This window comes from Tachypleus tridentatus, chromosome 3 (genome assembly GCF_004210375.1).
Source record: "Tachypleus tridentatus isolate NWPU-2018 chromosome 3, ASM421037v1, whole genome shotgun sequence".
In the NCBI taxonomy this organism is placed as follows: Eukaryota; Metazoa; Arthropoda; class Merostomata; order Xiphosura; family Limulidae; genus Tachypleus; species Tachypleus tridentatus.
In genome coordinates, this window is record NC_134827.1 from 10,210,710 (window position 1) to 10,232,953 (window position 22,244).

Consider the following 22,244-nt stretch of genomic DNA (forward strand, 5'->3'; position numbering starts at 1 on the left):
ACTTACTAGAAAGTAACGGTGTTGAGGCTACAAAATTATCCGTGGTTGTGAAACCATAATAAAATGTACAAGAAACAAGAACAAATGTTCAGTTTACCTGTGAGAAGGTAATATAAAAGACCGGTATTGAACGGAGAGAAAAAGAATACTGTGAGATGTGAGACAGAATGAATAAACTGAGATAGGCAAAGAAGAAAGTAATATGCTGTCAGTAACGAACAAAATCAGCTTCTAGGTTTATACTATCGATTGTAGAAATAAACGAAAATTCGTTTGTCTAAATTAGTATGAGTCAAATTTTAATAGAAATCAAGTCTAAATCAAGTTGATGGACAAAGGAAGTGAATTTTCTACAAATGTACAAAAAGACTACCTTACGCATGCACATAGCCTTTGAATCAACTAAAATAATTTTGAACTGGTAGACGAAATGTGAGGTTACAATTATTTAATCAAATAGCGAAATTTATCAGTTACTCTTATGGAACATCCATGGTCCAAAAGTGCGTAATGCTAATGTGGCGCTGAATCACGAATCTTGAACTCTCAGTTTAACAGCAGGCCTGGCATGGCCAAGCGCGTAAGGCGCGCGACTCGTAATCCGAGGGTCGCGGGTTCGCGCCTGCGTCACGCTAAACATGCTCGCCCTCCCAGCCGTGGGGGCGTTATAAAGTGACGGTCAATCCCACTTTTCGTTGGTAAAAGAGTAGCCCAAGAGTTGGCGGTGGGTGGTGATGACTAGCTGCCTTCCCTCTAGTCTTACACTGCTAAATTAGGGACGGCTAGCACAGATAGCCCTCAAGCAGCTTTGTGCGAAATTCCAAAACAAACAAACAAACAGTTTAACAGCCTAAAAACACTATTCAGTAGGTCATGTTCGGGCCTACACTGTTAACACATTTCATCTTTTACTTTGCATGAGTTCGATAAGCCAAATTGTGGCGTAGTGTTAACACACGATAAAATAATCTTGAAACACCTTATAAACACATATTACATGTGATTCTGTACTACCTTAATAACGTATTATGCTTGTAGTTTGTCATCAGATAACGTAAATCGTGTGATGATATACGGCATAACCCATGTGATTTCATTATCTCGATTTTATTTTTCAGGACAAGTCAAAGGATATCCAGCTGACTATCCTCACGGATCGATCACAAGGTGGCTCAAGCTTGAATGACGGTTCTCTAGAATTGATGGTCAGTACAGTTTCAAGTTATACTTACTTCTAATTAAAGTAAACTACCCACATAGGTCAAAACTAAAAATATATTTCTTTTAAAAAATATTACTTCTTAGCGAGATACATTGGTTCCCAAATGGGTTAAGGCGTTCGATTCGTAATCTGAGGGTCGCGGGTTCAATTCCGGTCGCACCAAACATGCTCGCCCTTTCAGCTGTAGGGGCGTTATAATTTGACGATCAATCCCACTATTCGTTGGTAAAAGAGTAGCCCAAGAGTTGGCGGCGGGTGGTGATGACTAGCTGCCTTCCCTCTAGTCTTACACTGCTGAATTAGGGACGGCTAGCGCAGGTAGCCCTCTTGTAGCTTTGCGCGAGGGCCCGGCATGGCCAAGCGCGTAAGGCGTGCAACTGGTAATCCGAGGGTCGCGGGATCGCGCCCGCGTCGCGCTAAACATGCTCGCCCTCCCAGCCGTGGGGGGTGTATAATGTGACGGTCAATCCCACTATTCGTTGGTAAAAGAGTAGCCCAAGAGTTGGCAGTGGGTGGTGATGACTAGCTGCCTTCCCTCTAGTCTTATACTGCTAAATTAGGGACGGCTAGCACAGATAGCCCTCGAGTAGCTTTGTGCAAAATTCCAAAACAAACAAACAAACAAAGCTTTGCGCGAAATTCAAAACAAACAAACAAAAACAGGATTTCTTATTTTGTGTTATGTGGTTGCTGGGATTGAAAGTTACAAAACAAGAGAATTATATTCAAAAGCAAATAACTGAGCTGTAGAAATACATTACTTAAATTCTACAAATCCACAAGTTCTATACTTCAACCAGTGTTCTTCACGGAAATTTAAACTGAGCTAGGTTTACGGGTATCTGTATTGCCCTTGGAGTAGGCTACTTTCCAATAAACCTATAAATGAACACACATAACTAGCCTCAGACCTATGAACAAAGGTTTCAGTATTATAGCTTTTACCAGTGTGAAAGAATTAGCTCATTCCATCCAACAATTACGTACTTGCATTAACTGCACTGAAATAGAAAACATTATGGAAAGGTGAAATTCCCGAATATTTATTTTATCACCTTACGCTCTATATTCATCTATAATTAAAAGCTTTAAATCGTTTTTTTTTTCTGTCAACAGAGATTGTTTATAGAAAAAAGCTTAAAAATTGGGTGAAAACATGTATACATTTTGCCCTTTGTTCAGTATCGTCTGTTTGTGAGTACCAATTGACATTGACAATTAAATCAAAGCATGCTCTAGAAAGATGAACCGGATCAAGATATCCTTGTTCTTTGTATGTAGCGTTGTGTAATATCACTAACATGTTTTTGTTTTGTTTACCAATTTTCTTATTTATGTTTGTTAGAAACTTTGTCATTTTTGTCATTTTAAATCTTGTCGTCCCTGTATTCAATTTTCTCTTATTTTCGTAATTGTATGGCCTTCTAACAATACTAAAATGTTCTAACTTATCTTTGTAAGACAAAGAGATAAAATGTTATGTACATTTTGATAATATAAGCTTGAAAGATAGGTTAAAATTTCCCATCATCTATCAAATTAACAATTTATTTTTTTGGAAATGATGCATCAGGAAGAATATACCGATCAAGTAAAAGAATTATTGTCCAAAGACAATCTGTTCTGAGTGACGGAGGTCACAGATGGTAACAAACAGAAGTCCACTTGAAACATGATTATTGTGTCACACAATGTACAGGAAAACATATAAAATAAGTGAAAAGGATACAAAATAAGAAGTAGAACAGTCATGGTGAAGAAGTTTTGTTATGACTGCGGTCTCGTTGACAAAATGACAAAGGCTAGAATGTTGGTAAGGGGTGCATGTACCAAAACATTATTGTAAAGGAGGACTTAGAAGAGACAACTCTAAAGACATCTAACTCTGTGAAAGTAAGTGTGTTGTCAGTCATTGCAAAGTTGTTCGCTGATATTGACATCAGGGAGATGATAGAAGTGTTTGAATTCTCCACCATCAGTCACTGAAGACGGTCTCTTTCCATGCTATGATAAAGCAGAGATTGATTATTCATAAACTGGAGGCTTAAGCTGAAGTAAAATAGGATCTAGTCAGAGATCAGTCACATCACAAACCAGATTACAGATCTGGTGATTCTATGTGAGGCATATCTGCCCTTAAATAACATGGCAGTTGTCAACAAACATACCTTTGATCAAGGAAGTTATTGGGAACTTCAAGTAGTCGACCAATTATATTGTGCGTGCAATAACTAATAAGTACAATTACAATGTTGAATTAATAAAAATATAAAGGTTTCATGCGTAAATATCAACATTTAATAACAGAAAATGGCTGCCAGTAATTCGATATGTGCATATTAAATTTCAATAAGTTCTCCTAAATGTCTAGTTTCTGTTTGTTTTAACCGTGATCTCAAAGCAGGAAAGGTAAGCTCACAGCTTTAATACAATTCGTAACAAGTCACCATTTGTTGGTTTTCGGCCATCTTGCGCTATGATTGATATTTGTAATGTAGTTTGTTCTTAGGTTGTATAAAAATAGGTTAAAGCACTTGTATTTGAATGAGCTTTCCGCTACTCTGCAGAATAGTTAGTAAATCACAGAAATACATTTTAAGAAAGACAAAATCCAAAAGGCCGCCTAAAAGTGCTAAAAACATTTTTTATTGTAAAATTTAGATTAAAACTCATTTAAAATAGGTATTGGCAAAAATCTACGAAACATTTTCACGATACCTGTAAAGCTTACATAAGTTGTTTTGTTTTTTTTTAGAATTGTGTAAATTACATATACATGAGACACTGCTATTTTACGGCTACTGTTAGAAAATAATTTGGTGTTTCACAATATTTTTTATCTCGCTCTTGCCTCCCAAATCTAGAGGCTAGGAAAATGATTTTCGTTGTCAATTTTATGCCCAGGTATATTTCAGTGAGTAAAACATTTTATTAAAAGTATATAATAATCTCTCGATGTGACAGCGGCATGTCTATAGACTTACAACGTTAAATCCAGGGCTCGATTTCTCACAATGAACGCAGCAACTAGCCGAATATAGTTTTGCTCTAAAGCAAACCAACCAACAGTTAATGGTATATTGGAGGCTTCTCTCAGAAGAACACCTGGAAAAACATAAAGAACGACAAAAGTTAAAATTCAAGGGAATAATAGAAGTGCAACGTTAAAATCCAGGTTAAATTCTCGGCGGCGGACACAGCAGTAACCTATTGTAGCTTTGCTCTAAAGCTGACCAACCAACAACTAATGATATGTTTCGTGTTAACCATTTAATTCTCTCAGAGAAACGTCCGGAAAACGAGACCGAGAAAAGCTAGAATTCTGGGGAATAAAAGGAAAAAAGAGAGTTTATAATATTTATTTATCTACAATGGTCTGTCATAAGAGGAGGAATCCGCAAAGTAAAAAATGAATAATTTAAAAACAATAAAATCTGAAAACACACAAGAACAATAAAGCTAAAAGAAGTCTCCTACATCCACCTAACTGATAAGTCACTTGATAACTTTAGCATATGAGCTAGTAAAGTCTGGATGTCTCTCTTGAAACAATTAAAATAGTTGGTTCAAGTCTTAAAAGGTGGTTCCCGACAAGTCAGCGATTAGTTTACGTATTTACAACGCAAAAATGCAGGGTTCTATTGTCTGTGGTAGAACAAGATGCATATAGCCCATTGCATAGCTAATCTATTAACTAAACCCGCGTACTTACAATGTATGAAACCTGGTTTCAGTTTCGTATTCTCAAGAGAGCTGGTATGGTATTAAAACTTTAATTACAACAAAGTACAGAACAACGTTTCGACCTTCTTAGGTCATCTTAAGGTTAACAAAAAGAAGCTAAGAAGGTCGAATTATTTTAATTAAAGTTTCAATACCCATAATCTTAGGTGATTGTATAAGCTACTTACTAATCATGGATTACATGTACACGTTCTTGTTTCTGTTTTTTCTTTCTTTTTAAAGTTGAATAATTTCTTTAAATGTGAGACATTTTAACGCGAAGTAAGCTGCAGGAATTTAAACATTTTCATTTACAGTTATTGCTTTTGACCTTGATAGAGCTAAAAGCTTCAAGGAAAAAATATTAATAATTTGTGAATTTCGACTCGCACCTATCCATAACTAGCTTTTGCGTGTTTGATTTTGAATTTCGCGCAGAACAAGAAGAGGGCTATCTGCGCTAGCCGTCCCTAATTTAGCAGTGTAAGACTAGAGGGAAGGCACCTAGTCATCACCACCTATCGCCAACTCTTGGGCTACTTTTTTACCAACGAATAGTGGGATTGACAGTTCTTTATAACACCCCACGACTGAAATGGCGAATATTTTTGGTGTGGTAGGGATTCAAACACGCGACCATGAGATTACGATTCTAGCGCCTTAACCACCTGGTCATGCTGAGCCTCCATAACTAGTTATTCAGTTTAGCTACCAGATTCGGTCAAGGGAAAGAATCGACAACGTTTCAAGTGTTTGGCAATAGGCGACGAAAACTCATGTGTATATTAAGATTGCACATTCATCGACAATGGTAATATTGGCTTAAATGCCTTTAGACGCTTAGCTACCGAACAGCGCTAATTTCATATAAATTTATATGTTGTTTAACTAACTCATTGGTAGGAACTAGTTCCTGTTTTTATTACTGTCTTTTATCTCGTTTTAGGTCCACCGTCGTCTTTTATCTGATGATGCTTTCGGAGTTGGAGAAGCACTGAACGAGACAGGAGTTGATGGGCATGGATTAGTTGTACGTGGTCGTCATCTCATCGTTTTAAGTTCTATCTCGAACGCTGGAAAACTTCATCGGCCGTTGGCTGAAATGTTAATGCTACAGCCTTGGCTGTCGTTTGCAACGTACACAGGTTCTGAAAGAGACTGGGCAAAACAGTTCAAAACTAAAGTAAAAGCAGTTTATTCCACATATTAGAGAAAATACATGTAATATAAGTTAACTCAGTAGCTTGCGGTTCAAAACCCGAATAATAATATTTAACTTAATTATTTAATATCCACTTAAGCAAGACAAGTTAGATTAAATTCATGTTGGTAATCAGTTGATATTAATTTTGGGCTGTGAAATGCACTAGAAATCCCCAAATTAATACATTTTATGCTTAGAAAAAATACTTGAAAGGTTGGTGACCGAACTAGAACTTCATATTTAAATGAAATAAAACAACTTTAGTTTATATAGATATATATTTGAATATATTATTATATCTATGTGTACGGTAGGTTTTACTTTGTTGTTCAGGTATTTACATTTTATGCTCAGGGAATGATTTTGTGATTTTGAACCTTTCTCGTGAAGTACTGATACAAAACATTGAATTCACACCCTTCATAAGGATAAGTAATTTTTACACCCACGAAAAACATAGTATACAAATAATCTTCATTTAAAATGTGTACATTTTGAAAATTTGTTGTCATTCAAATCAAATTATGTTCATGTCATCTTAAAACTACAATGAAACTACCCTAATAAAAATCACTTTTTAACTTTTTCTTTTCGCAGAGTACTTAAATGACTCTTCATTATGTTTATTAAGTCACGCCATTATACACGTAGCAGTACTGTGAACTATTATTTGACATAAAATTATGCTTGTAAGAATGTGAAATCCTACATTATTAATAGCAAGGGATGTGATAATTGAATCACAACCTAATCACGCATTTTGAAAATGAAAATAACAATAAAGGAAAGCTAAAATTTGGATTCTTTGTTTTGGAACTTCTCGCAAAGCCACTCGAGGGCTATCTCCGCTAGCCGTCCCAAATTTTGCAGTGTAAGACTAAAAGGAAGGCAGCTAGTCATCACCACAAACTCTTGGGCTACTCTTTTACCAACTAATAGTGGGATTGACCGTAACCTATAACGCCCCCACGGCTGAAAGGGCGAGAATGTTTGGTGTGATGGGGATTCGAACACGCTACCTTCAGATTACGAGTCGGACACCTTGACCCACCTGGCCATGCCGGGCCCCAAAACTTGGAGGCTTCTATCTAAATAAATTATGTTTGAAATATCTAAATTTACTACATGCGCATAACCTTTCTATCTTTTGTACATGTGCTAGAAAAGTGATAAGATAATATTTTAATCTTACTGCTTGTTATATTATCATAGAGTAACTTTCAATCGTTACATTTATTAAATTATTTTTGGTTTAATTTGGTGTAATTATATGTAATGGTTTATCAACATTTTTAATTGATCACGTGAACATAGTTCAAACCAGTTATTGTTTGATACTCCTTTATTAGTTTTCAGGATTAAAGCGCCCTCTTCCTCCTAATATTCACTTGTTAACACTGGAACAATGGAAAGGAAATTCTGTTCTTTTACGACTAGAACACTTTTTCGATAGAACTGACGATCCCGATGCCTTATCAAAACCTATCAATGTGACTCTCAAAGTAAGTTCTTCTTACACTCAGTTGCGTAATATCGTAGGTAAGATCATTGTTTTAGTTTAATTTTAATCAAGGTGAATAATTTGATTATAGTTAATCTATCATTGACAGTGTCTTAAAGGTATCACGTTCTGTCAACTCAGATTCACCTTTCTCAGCTGAACATAACGGATAAGTATTTCTATGCGAAAATAGTCTTAACTTCTTAAAATGGAATAACCATAACAACGGAAAATACATATTCAAACGCGACAGACTCTTAAGTGGTGATTCAATACATTCTAATAATCGTAAATTCTAGTATTATATTCACTTGTTGTTTTAATTTGCAGTCACTTTGTGAAAAATAATTGTCTTTATTTAATTATATTGCTTTTTAAATCAGTTAATTTCTGATCTACGTGATTATAAAACTTTGCTTTTTTTTTACTAGGAAATGTTTACCCCATTTGACGTAGTAAACGTTACCGAAACAACGCTTGGAGCTAACCAACTTCTTAAAGAAACTTCGAGGTTAACGTGGAATACGGAAGGTAGTTCAGCTAGTAACAACGGTAATATTTTAAATTTCTTATGCAGTTTACAGAATAAGGTTTCGTCTCAGAGAACTTACGTAGACTTAGAATCGCAATTTCACTAACAAAGTTCGTTACAAATGTATCAAGTTAAATAAGCACTCATTCAGAATTGTTCATATTACACAAAACCGGAAGAAATAAAATAAAATAAGATAAAATAAAAAACATCGAAAACTTTTCCCGAAATAATATTCTAATCTCATATAGATTTGTAAAAATAACTTGCAGTTTACATAAAATTATTATGTACATATAAAGCATGCTCAGATTTTGTTTCATAAATGTTCTTTTTTGGTAGATAAATGGCTTACTTATATTAAATAATCGCTGAGACCCGAGCACTTTCGAAACATAGACTTTCCCACTTCGTCTGAAAATAAAATAAACATACCTTTCGAAAGTGTCTAGGGTATTTGAATCCTTAAATTATGATTTATCTACTTTTTTTCTCACGCCCCCGACTGTCCATTCGTCTGTTCGTCCATCTTAATCTTGTGGGCTGTATATCTCAAGGTTCAATGTATATATTCGATCAAACTTGAAAAAGTACCACGTACAACTATTTTAGCCTGTTTAGCTTATGTAGGTTCAAAACTCACTCGTACCTAGACAGTTTTTACCACACTTTTCGACGTAATGAATAAATATTGACCAAATTTATAAAATAAAATAAAAAGATACTACATTCAAAATTTTAGATTTTAGCTTTTGAAGGTCATGTGTCAGAGTTCAATATCAAAAGGTCACTTATAAATTCAATAATTTGCCTCAGTCATGTGAACAAATATTTCGTCTTCAATATGGGAACTGCTCGGCATGACCAGGTGGTTAAGGGCGTTATAGTCAATCCCACTATTCGTTGGTAAAATGTAGCCCAAGAGTCGGCGGTGATTTTTGATGACTAGCTGCCTTTCCTCTAGTCTTACACTGCAAAATTAGGGACAGCTAGCACAGATAGTTCTCGTGTAGTTTTGTACGAAATTCAAAAAATAACAGCAAACAAAAATATCGATGAGAAACGTATTTTGTCGTTCCCTATTAATGTTTTCCATTATTTGTAGCCAAGATAGATCTGGTGCTCAGAACACTAATACCATGGATTAAAACAGTAATAATGGGCTGGGACCCTTTTCCGAACTCCAGGAATAACCGTATATACATATTGACTGTCGTAATCCACAATGTATGTACACTCATAATGTTTTAGAATAATATATTCAATGATAGATAATTAATTTAGAAGCGAATTTACATGGTTTACAGAAAGTGAAAGTGTCTAATGGCTGAATTATGGCGTTTAATACAGTATATTATGTTATCAAATCCAATACTCCTCCATCAATTTAGAGTAATACCTAAACTGAATTTGGACATGAATAATTAGACGGAAAACTCTAAGAGTTATACCGCTAATGTCAGTTGAAATCGTTATCTAATCTGGTTAGCTTTTTATTAAGGTTTCGATTACAGCTAACTTTCTACAGCAACTGGTGAACTTTAGAAAACCTACATAATAGTGTATCACAGAATTAATATCCATATTTGGTAAGAACAGACAGGCTTATTAACTCATAGGAATGTTATGACCAAATACTTGAGGAAATAGTTTACCAGTTTACCTCTTGATATTTGTTCTGGAACGTTTAATATTTTATGCTGATATAACTGACTGGAATATCTACTGTTTTATTTCAGATCGTGCTAGTATGCTTGGTTAAAATTTCTTCGTTTTTATTTTAGATCGTCAAAAAGACATCCCTAAAACCCCGGATTTCAACGTTACCCTTAGTCCCATGGAAATACGAACATTTGTTGTGGCACTGAGTGATGACAGTAAACAGATTTGATTTCTTTTCAGGTATTTGACACGAAGCAGTAGACTCGAAATTTGCTCATAATTATGCTTTATAAAATTAGTTTAGAGAATATTTAATACAGACAAAGAAAATTGGAGCAAAACGTTGTTTGTAATGAAGGCTCCCTCTGCTTTAGAATAAACAATTACGTGCAACCAACAATGAAAAATGCATAACCTCAACATAATATATCTTGTTCAGAATTTTCTAACCGTAGTTATAAGTTTTGATCTGAGTTTCTAGTGAGGTGATACTTGAATACTAATACTGACACTGAATTTTAGCCATTGGTCTGGTCTGGTCAGTTCTCCTTTTCATTTTAATTTGTCATAACCTCACTAATGTATTCAAACATATTGTGCAATAAACTTAAAAAAATATAAATAAAACCCAAAAATATCATTAACAGAATTTTTCTATTCAATCTTATTTTCGTTGCTATATACATAAAAATAATATATAATATTTTTAATATACATAAGTAAATTTATTTCTAACTGAGGACGAATGAAAGAATTGTCTTGCACTACCCCTAAATTTATATGTTACCATAATAGGCTTACTTACAAATTTATTAACTTAAACAAAAATAAATAAATTTATGGTGAATTAATAATTATATATGGCTATATTCAATGATTTATTGTACCATCAAGAATACTAAACAGACAATATTAGACTTCTTCTCTATCTGTTTATAAACATATATTATTCGCAGGCGTTTATTGGAAATGTAACACAGTAATTCATGGTGAAAATTTATGAGTGCTACCAGCCAAATGAAACATTATATGGATTTTATCTGACGTTTATGTGATATTTGTTAGTCATGTTATTTATTTTATTGGAACACATTTGAAGAATAACGTTGATTTAATATAAAATACTCAAATTATTTTGAATGTTCGATTAAAAGATAGTTACTTCAATAAGAAAGGAAAAATGAAAAACTGTAGCCTCAACACTTGTTAATTAATTTTATTAATGGAAGATTCTTTCAACCTACTGACCTTCTATCTTACCAAAAGTTATTTGAAACAAAATCCTGCTATGTTATGACATAGTTAGAAAAGGAAAAACAAGCAACCAATGATATTGAAAATCTATCATACAAAGAAAAACTACAATTACCAGTTTCTATTGCTATCCATTTCCTGTTCAATGTCTTTTCAAGAGTATCTTATATTATTGTGTAGGCTAATTTTTAAACTCCCGTTATTTTCCTATTAGTGTAAAGAGGTTATTTCTAATATGTTTCATATTATACCAAAATAATTAAAACATTTTTAGCAAATAATAATACTTACAACATATGGTTTGTACTGCAGAGACATACTGGGTCAAGTTTCAAGTTTAACACATTTCTCGTATTGCTCTTGAACAACAGTCGTTAGAAATATAAAAGAGGAAAAGGAGATTCATATTAGAATAACAGAGAATTAGCCAAACAATAAAAATCAATTTATAAAACGTTAATTTTGTTTGAAATTTGCCTATAATATCCGTTCTAAAATAAAATATGTATTTATGTCCTATCTCGCACTGGGATGAAAACCAGTTAGCCACTGAATGTCATTTTGTTAACTTTTTAAATTTAGTGCTAATGTTACGGTAAAGGGAAAGTGAAAAGTCGAAAGCAAATTTCATCACTACTCTAATTAAGAACACCAGAATAACCAATGATTAACTGCGAGCACTCGTTTTAAATTATTATGAATCGTTTAAAGTTTCTTATTCTATGAATTATTATTGTTCACTAATACCAGAAACTAATAACTATTAGTTAATAAAGAAAAATTAAAACTGCTCCCTTTGGTCATAGATAATTATGTAGACTTTTCAGGCAAATTATTTTTGCGAAGTGTTCAGCAAAATTCTGATAACACTTTAATACACTTGAATACAAATATACACTTAAGCACGAACGTAAATCAGCTTTTGGCTGAATACAAAGGAACACCTTTATACCTATATTAAATATAATAAAATAAATAATATAAAATTATATATTCAAACATCTAACACCGCCCTCTACATTCCGACACTCAGTTACACAACCCCTTCCAAACATGTGGTCAGCTTCCGGTCAGTTACTTCTTTCTTTCTTTGTGAACCTGACGATGACCGAAGAAGGTCGAAACGTTGATCGCTCTTCTACGTAAAATATTTTCTCAACCCAAACGAGCCGATTTTACATATATATTGATAAAAAATTAGTCCAAGAGTTGGCGGTGAGTGGTGATGACAAGCTTAGCTGCCTTCCCTCTAGTTTTGCATTGCCAAATTCGGCACGGCTAGCGCAGATAGCCCTCGAGTGGCTTTACGCAAAATCCAAAAACAAATAAATGGTTAGGAATCTACTATACACCATGTATATGGTACCATCTGTATTAGTATATATATATATATATATATTTTTTTTTTAAACTGCGGTTAACTCACTTTATCACACTCTGATCAAGAGAATATTATGAATAAATGAAACTTTATTGTTATCATAATCAGATCTAGTCTCGTAAGTTTCACCATTTACTTAGTTTATTTAGTACTTTTTAAGAAGGTATATAAGAATCAATATATATATATATAAAGAAAGATATATTGTCAAAGAAAGATCGCAGGGTTAGAAAATAAGATATACCTTTATTGAAATTAAAACAACACAGTAAAGATGAATTTAACAACAACCTATTTAGTGCACGAGCGGTGAGTAAAAATAAATAAAATAATCAAATTCAGATAAACTATGTATTTCAGTTAGACCACTTAATATCTTCAAGAGAACAGTAAACTTCGAACCCTGCTTTCTTTTCTAGTATAAATAGGTGCCTCCTGCCCAGACTGGCGAAGAGGTATGTCTGCAGATTTACCACGCTAGAAATCGAGTTTTCGTATCAGTGGTGGGCAGAACACAGATATATGATTGTTTAGTTTTGTGCTTAACTTCAAACAAAACGTAATAAATAGGATATTATCAGTTTCATCACGAAGATTTAACAGGAAGAGATTATAAGCAGATGAGACCAGCAAATCGCATGCAATAGTTTTATTAAATATATTTAAAATATTAAGTAACATTGTTAGTGAGAACGATTGCATGTAGTCTAAAAACAAACTGGGCAACTTCTTCAGTTAAAATGTTTTCGGCAATTGGCGTAAAACTACAAAAGGACTATCTGCTCTATTAGTCCTTAATTAACTAATAGATTAAATAAGAGGCTGTTAGTCAATTATGTTCACCAACAACCATTGAGTTACCCTAATCGAATAGTGGAATTTGACGATTAGTCTTATAATACATCAAAGCATCCAGAATAAAATCTGTGAAAAAACTTAGTATAGAATTACTAAACAACAAAATATTATTACAAGGAACTATTTACTGTTATGTACCCTTTGCTTCTTCTCAGAGACGTACAATTTACTTAGATGAGAATTATCAGAATTATTGCAATTTTTCTTAGAAGGATTGCATTTTACTATCAAAAGAGACATATGATTGAGGTAACTGGATCACCTTGGACTTCATATCAGCAACTGACAATGCCTGAGCTTTCTTGCTGTTGTTTTATTTGTACTTTCATGAAAAATAATAATGTCATGAATTTCTGAAACAATTTCTAGAGAGTATTTAGCGGTGGAGATTTATTCATTTTAATAGCATTTAATTTGGCGTACAGGCTAATAAGATTCAAACCTAAACTACAGTTTAGTGAAATATTAACTTATAATAACACCAGAATATTGTACTTCAGTAACAAAACATAAATGGAAAACTGATCACCCCTTTCTAGCTGTGTCAGTTACAGGCACAACCGACATGGGAAACTGCGTCAGCTCTTCAGTCAAGTCAGTTTAACGCAACCACGTCTGGTTTGCAACAGCTCGGCAACTTTACAAGTTAACTCTGTGGTCACCATGACACAATAAATTGATGAGAAGACAGGAACAGTTTAGGCTTACAAACAGCCGTAGAAATGAAAAGATTCAGATATATATGTCTATGATGGATTAGTAATGGACTTTCTGGTTTACTTTTAACTTGCAAAAGTTACAAAAATTAAAGATAAATTCCAATCAATATTTTACATTCGGTTTGGATTATTTCTAAATGCAATTAGAACGAGTTTATTGGTGCAAATAGCCTAATAGCTTTGCGCGAAAATACCCCAAACCAACCAAATCTAAAACTATAGAATGTTGTTTGTTTTTTGAATTTCGCACAAAGCTACTCGAGGGCTATTTGTGCTAGCCGTCCCTAATTTAGCAGTGTAAGACTAGAGGGAAGGCAGCTAGTCATTACCACCCACCGCCAACTCTTGGGCTACTCTTTTACCAACGAAGAGTGGGATTGGCCGTAACATTATAACGCCCCCACGACTGAAGGGGCGAGCATATTTGAGAACTGGTGATACTGGGTTGCTCATGCATAGACCATTTGTTTGTATGTAGTTATGGTTGTTGAACATGAAGTTTGTCTTCATCGTGGTTAATTCTATGAGGGTTGCTAATTGGTTGCTGGGAATATCTATAGATGGGTTAAAGTCTCGAATATAGAGTTCTAAGGCTATCTTGCAGGCTTCAGCGGTTGGAATTTCTGTAAAGAGGGATATAACATCAAAACTGACCATTAAGGCTTTATGATTACGTTGATTCAGATTACACTTGAAACAAAAAGTCTTTGATGAATGAGCTGGCTGATGTTACATATTTGGAGAATGCCCATGCTATGTATTTACCAAGATTGTAATTAAACGATTCATAGATGGACATTATTGGTCGTAGTGGACAATCTGGTTTATGAGATTTCGGGATGCCGTACATTTGTGGTGTGCATGAATCAGTCTTGCGCAGGTGAGAATAAAGTGTTTTTGAAATTGTATTGGCTTTTTTCATTTTTAGTAGTAATTTGTTTAGTTGCGTCTCGTGTCTCTTTGTTGGATTTGTGTGTATCAGTTTAAATCTGTTCGTGTCTGATAGGATGTTCTTCATTTTTTGGATGTATTCATTCGTGTTCATTATGACTATAGCGTTACCTTTATCTGCTTTTAGAATTTTTATGTTTTTGTCTTGTTTTAGGTTTTTAATGGAATTAATGTCTCTTTTTGTAAGATTGTTTTTTAGCTTTCTGTTTTGTGAAATTATGTTGATGGTTTTGTGAGAAAATTCTTTGAAAAAAATCGTTTAAGATGTTGTTTTTAGGTGTTTCTGTAAAATATAAATTTTTAATTTTACTTGGGAAGTTTGGCTGTTGGATGTCAATAAAATTATCTAAGTTGTCTTCTTTCTTTTGGTTGTTTTCTTGTTTTTGTTTTCTATAGAAAGTATCACAAGTCTCCTGGCTAGATCTTCTAAACATGTTTTGATTTCTATGGTTGGAATGTACCTAGGTGCTATTGCGAAGTTGAGTCCTTTGTTAAGTAGATGTATCTCGTCTGTGTTTAATTGTCGGTCGGATCTATTAATTATAAGGTCAGTCAACGGTTTGTCGTGTTGGTGCCTTTTCTGTTGTTTGCATCTTAGTTTTTCTAGTTTTTTCTTGTGGCAGATCTTTTTGTCTCTGTCGTTCTCAGTATTGATTTGGTTTATGTTTTGTTGTATAAGTCCGTAAATCTCTGGTTTGATGCAGCATGCCAGTTGGTGGTCTAGGTTCATTTTTTGTTTTTGTAAGTCCTGTACTTCTTTGTATTCCGTATTCAACATGGCTTTAAGTAGTTTTTTCTGTAAATTTTGGATAATGTTTGTGTATTCATTAAAAGCTTTTGAAAGTTTTATCTTTACAAAATTAGGGGTTAGTTGTTCCTTTCTACATTGTTGAATGAAACAAATGTCATTTCTTCTATTGATAATTCTTTGGTTTAAATTTCTTAGTTTTTTAACAATCATGTGAACGTGTACTGTTAATAGTGGTGTACGGTATGCTAGTTCAGACATAATGGTAACAGGTAAGTACAAATACACTGAGAAAAACACAAAAACTTACACTTCTCGTACAATCGCCGTGATGAAATAATAATCAGTGATGTCGAGAAAACCCACTTGTAGAGAAATTTTATTTTATTATATTAATATAGCTATAAAGAATTCCTTTATATTGGTTTATTTTGGGTTTAACTTGTTGTATAAGTAAGGCTTTTTTAATTTTGCGTTTGTTTATGTTTGTTTCTTTATTTAGTATTTGAGTGTTTTCTATGGTTATGTTGTGTTTATTTGACTTGCAGTGTTTGACTTGCAATGAATACATCCAAAAAATGAAGAACATCCTATCAGACACGAACAAATTTAAGTAATACACACAAATCCAACAAAGACACACAAGACGCAACTAAACACATTACTACTAAAAATAACAAAAACCAACACAATTTCACAAACACTTTATTCCTACCTACGTAAAACCGACTCACGCACACCACAAATATACGGCATCCCCAAACCTCATAAACCAGATTGTCCATTACGACCAATAATATCCACATATGAATCGTTTAATTACAATCTTGGTAAATACATAGCATGGACATTCTCCAAATATGTAACATCAGCCAGCTCATTCATCAAAAACTTTTAATTTCAAGTGTAATCTGAATCAACTTGATCATAAAGCCTTAATGGCCAGTTTCGATGTTATATCCCTCTTTACAGAAATTCCAACCGCTGAAGCCTGCAAGATAGCCTTAGAACTCTATATCCGAGACTCTAACCTATCTATAGACATTCCCAGCAACCAATTAGCAACCCTCATAGATTTAACCACGATAAAGACAAACTACATGTTCAACAACCATAACTACATACAAACAAATGGTCTAAGCATGGGTAACCCAGTATCACCAGTTCTAGCCAATATTTTTATGACGCAAGTTGAAACACAAGCAATTAACACAGCATTACATCCACCACTATACTGGTACAGATATGTAGATGACACGGTTGCAGGATTCAGATCTACAGAATACACACTTAATTTTTCCAATCACGTTAACTCTATACATCCTACCATTAACTTCATATGTGAACAAGAAGAAAGCAATCAAATATCACTTGTTAACCTCAAAATTACAAGAACCGACACACAATTTAAAACAGAAATCCACCGAAAAATCACCCATACTGGACTATACATTCCTTGGGACTCAGCACATGAAACAGAATAAAAACTCAACATACTAAGAAACCAAATAAACACAGCCATAAAACTATGCTCACCAGATAAAATTAACGATGAATTAGACAAAATAAAACAATACTTCATCAACATCAGTAAGTTTCCTCCACAAGCCGTAGAAAACATTATACGCACACACCTAGACAGAAAGCAAAATCAACCAACAAAAGTAAATATATCTCACGAATCAAAAAATCACGAAACTATATACTGCTGCATACCATATATTCCCAACATCAGCAGACAAGTAACCAACATTTGGCAAAAATTAGTAACAAAATATGACATTCCAGTTAATACTAAATTTATTCAAAAACCAGGCACAAAACTGAGGTCTATACTGTGTAAAAACTACACTGACAAACACCACACCAACACTATTTATAAAATACAATGTGATAACTGCCACGACTTCTATATTGGAGAAACAAGTAGAAAAATGGAAACAAAAGCAAAGAACATAAAAAGTCACCTTCACACGTTTTCGAACACTGCAAGTCAAATAAACACAACATAACCATAGAAAACACTCAAATACTAAATAAAGAAACAAACATAAACAAACGCAAAATTAAAGAATCCTTACTTATACAACAACTTAAACCCAAAATAAACCAATATAAAGGAACGCCTTTATACCTATATTAAATATAATAAAATAAAATTATATATTCAAACATCTAACACCGCCCTCTACATTCCGACACTCAGTTACACAACCCCTTTCAAACATGTCATCAGCTTCCGGTCAGTTACCTCTTTCTTTCTTTGTGAACCTGACGATGACCGAAGAAGGTCGAAACGTTGTTCGCTCTTCTACGTAAAATATTTTTTCAACCCAAACGAGCCGTTTTTGCATACATATTACTTTGCTTGTATTTCCTTACTTTATCTTTTTGTAGTTTTTGGCATTTTTGCAGTGATTGTTCATTCTCGTTAGTCCTATGATATCCATTGTCTATATGTATTACCCTTATTTCTTTCAGTTTCCTCGTATGATTGCTAAGTTGTTCAACCGTTAGAGTGTACAATAAGAATTGAACTCTATCACATTGACTGTACTTGAAACAAGTAATGAAATTTGTTATATGTTTATAAAACGCTACCTGGAAGAATGTCAAACCAAACACTGTTTAGAAACAGCCAAGGAAGAGAACAACCTTATACAAAGTATTTTTTCTTTAAAATAAAAAAATATCTTGTTACATTACTTATACTTTAATACTTTACAAAACTGATGAAAAATAATAATTTTATTACCTTTTGAGTTCTGGAGCTTACTGTTGAATCAGTGCCTGCATCAGATATATGTCCCTCTGGTGGTTAAAAGATTACAAACTTTGTAAAATGTAAAAATGCAAATTAATATAATATAGTTATAAACTAGAAAAACATTTTAAAATGTTGTATTAGTACAACCAGTACAACTCACACGTCCACGAAAAAAATAATGTAATCAGAGTAAACATGTATGTATATATAAATTTGTATAACACTTCAAAAACATGTAGAAATATGTAAAACACTTCATAGACTAACTTTTCACCTCTTTCTCTTCACGTACATACTTTAATTTCTGGGTACATTGACCGTACTCGTGAACTGAATAAAGCTACCCTTCAGGTTCAGAAATGGGTCTAGTTTAGTAGTTATATGAAAATGGAAGTTTACCTATGAGAGGAATGACACGAACAGACTTTTCACGTTTCCTCGTGATAACTGTAAAGTAGTTCAAGAGGAATATGGTATTTCGTCGTCAAAGATAAAGTTAAATGATATGGTCAACTCTCTAAAAACATTTTGTAGGAACGAAAAACATTTATAAATGAACAAAAAGCAGTTTAAATTCAGAAAAGTAATGAGAATGAACTACTCGAAGATTTATAAGTGGAACGCTTGATTTTGTTTAATTTATACCTTAATATTGTTAGAAGTCAAATGTAATCACTGTTATAATGCTAGGTTAATTTTTACTTATACGTATACATACGTATATACCCGTATATAATGGAGCTGAAGCAATAAATATATAGTTGTTTGCTTCGTCAATATATTTTCAGTAGGAGATAGTAGGAATAGACATCTGAGTCTATAACTTAGAAAATAAGAAATCTGTTTAAAGACATACATGCAGATAAACATTGGTGGTGTTAGATATCGAATAACATTGTAATTCAAGGTTCGATCCCAGTGGTGAACCAAGTGTTACCACATTGCGCAACTTTGCGCAATAAATCATATGAAATAAGCCTTAAATTAATAATTCGTATAAATTAATAGAAAGAAAGACGTCATATTTTTCCGTCTATAGATGGTAAGTAGGACAAGGTTGTTTGACAGATGCGTATTTTAGTCAGTGATTTGTATTGACTTCTAATCATATTGAATAAAGAAATATAACCCACTAAAGCAGTAGTTTGGTAAGTTGTAACCTTTTCATGGGTATGTTCTTTATTTCTATTAAGTAGGAGAAAATTTTGTTTGTTACTTTATTTTTATTTCGGCTTAATTTAAACACAAGTATCTTTGTTTTATTTATTTATGTATATAATTAACAACATTGATATCATCTAGTGATTATGAAAGCACCGATTAAAACCATTCAAAAGTTAGGTTATTATGATTAGTTTGTTTCAGAATTTCACGAAGAACTACACAATAAATATTTTACATAATTGTTTCTGACTTTAAACTCATAGAACAGATGAATTACACAAGAACCATTTGTGCGTGATCATTTCTTACTTTGAACTGATAAAATAGATATATAACGTAGATAGTCAAGCGTTCGCAGTCAGTTCTTGGGCAACTCTTGTCTGTTCGAATACTTGGATTTGAGCCTCACTCTTTTAATGCACCCACGACCTCAAAGTGTGAAATGTATTCATACAGCAACGGGAAACGAACCATGAAACCTTAGACAGAATATTTTTTTGCTATTACATATTTTTAAAATGTTTGAACGATGTAGGTGTTTAATAAAATGTTATGCTTTGTTAAGCATATATATATAAACTTTATTTGGTAGTTTCAACCAATAACTAAAATTAATAAAACTTAGTTTTCATAAAACAGCTTAAGATAAATTTTTAATACGACTATTTTAATATCATTATGAAACTAATTACTAGCTTTAAGACCACGTACAAAATGTTTAAATGTAAGTGAGAAATATTTAAGAAAACAGCTTCATCGGTAAGTAAAGATATTACTCCTCACAAAATTTCTACTACAGTTCGCCCAGCATGGCCAGGTGGTTAAGGCACTTGACTCGCAATCCGAGGGTTGCAGATTCGAATCCCTGTTATATCAAACATGCTTACCCTTTCAGCCGTGGGGGCATTATAATGGTGCGGTTAATCTCACTATTTGTTGATAAAAGAGTAGTCCAAGAGTTGTCGGTGGGTGGTGATGACTAGCTGCCTTCCCTCTAGTCTTACACTGCAAAATTAGGGACGGCTAGCACAGATAGCCCTCGTGTAGTTTGCGCGAAATTCTAAACAAACCAATCTTCTACAGATCATTGTTTTTCATTGGTATAAGTAATAAAACAAGAATTCTCCAATAAGACTTCACTCACGTATTATTAGTTCTATTCTTTTGAACTTGATGTATGTTTTTTTTCTCATTTCGTCAGATATAAGTACTTTGTTACTACAGTATTCTACTGTTTAATTGACATTCAAAGTCCAACATAAATATATCAACTCATTAATAGATTAAGTTTTTTCTGTTTGTCTGTCTTTACTGAAACTAAATACTGGGACAAAAGTTTCTCTTTTCATAAACATAAGATTTATAACTTCATTAAATCAAGTATTAAGAAGTTTCCGGTCTTTTTTTTAAAGAAAACAATGTTTCATTTTCACCTAATTATTTACGTTACGAAATGTAAAAAAAAATCAAATAATGAAAAGTTCGAATGTCCTAACATTATCTAGTTAAATGAAAGTGATATACCCTCTGTATTCTAAGATACCAACAGAAACAAAGACAAGTTCAAGAGTTCTGACAATACCTAGCGAAACTTAATGGTGTACTGTGCGTAATCTGACTTGCCAACAAAAACAAAAGTTCAAATTTCCGATTTTATCTAGTGAAAGTAAACTGATATACTGCTTGTATTCTGACATACCAACAAAAACAAAGACAAGTTCAAGCTCCTGATGTTATCTAATGAAATTAAAGTTATATACTGTGTGTATTCTATGTCAACGACAACAAAAAATAAAAATCAGAATAATTCAAATACGCTATTATTGTGGTTATTTTCAAATACAAAAAGAAAAATGACAATTAACTTTTCTTCACATTTTCTAAGCTTTAACACTGGGTCTTTGAATGGGAATTTTGATGAAAACGTGTGACTGTTGATTATAAACCCCCCAGTGGCTCAGCGGTATGTCTGCGGACTTACAACGCTAAAAACGGGGTTTCGATACCCGTGGTGGGCAGAGCACAGATAGCCCATTGTGTAGCTTTGTGCTTAATTCAAAACAACAATAACAACCCTTGGTTATAAAACGAGACTATTTCCTTTTTTTTAATTAAATAAATTCTTAGTATCACAATGCTCCAAATATTAATTTAATAATATATACTGTGGTTAAAATCTACTTTCTGAGTAACTCTTTATAGAATGTCACTGTTTTTTATTGTGCCGTTAACTTTTTATTTGCACATACGATAATACGATAGAGTATTTGTTTATTTGGTAGGACATTCCTTCTAATAGTTAGAATAAGGGTGTAGAAACATAAAGACTTTCTTCCAGAATGTATTATTAATAAAACGAGTTTGTTAAATGATAAAAACCTAAAAATACAAAACGTCTTGCATATGTTTAGTATTCTGTATGGAGAGGAAAATCTTTCACGTCCTAGAGCTCCAAACCTTATGTCAGCTCGGACCAGCTAGGTTATAATTATGGATGGTTTATTTCTTCTTTTTTTTAATTTTACGCAAAGCTACACGAGAGCTATCTTGCCCCTCAT

At 33.3% G+C, this 22,244-nt stretch overlaps 1 protein-coding gene across 2 annotated transcripts in view; it reads left to right on the top strand.

Moving 5' to 3' along the window:
* The window catches only part of LOC143246330 (lysosomal alpha-mannosidase-like), a 76,411-nt gene extending 57,954 nt beyond the window's left edge, over positions 1 to 18,457 (top strand). Inside the window, exons 21-26 of one of the 2 annotated variants that reach the window (XM_076492870.1) lie at positions 1,119 to 1,205; positions 5,892 to 6,128; positions 7,499 to 7,651; positions 8,082 to 8,202; positions 9,967 to 10,084; positions 18,237 to 18,457. In XM_076492870.1, the coding sequence (XP_076348985.1) occupies positions 1,119 to 1,205; positions 5,892 to 6,128; positions 7,499 to 7,651; positions 8,082 to 8,202; positions 9,967 to 10,073 (705 nt within the window). In that variant the 3' untranslated portion in view covers positions 10,074 to 10,084; positions 18,237 to 18,457. Of the gene's footprint in view, positions 1 to 1,118; positions 1,206 to 5,891; positions 6,129 to 7,498; positions 7,652 to 8,081; positions 8,203 to 9,966; positions 10,702 to 18,236 lie in introns of those variants that run through there. The other variant, XM_076492869.1, reaches the window with a different exon arrangement.
* The last annotated feature ends 3,787 nt before the right edge of the window (positions 18,458 to 22,244 follow it).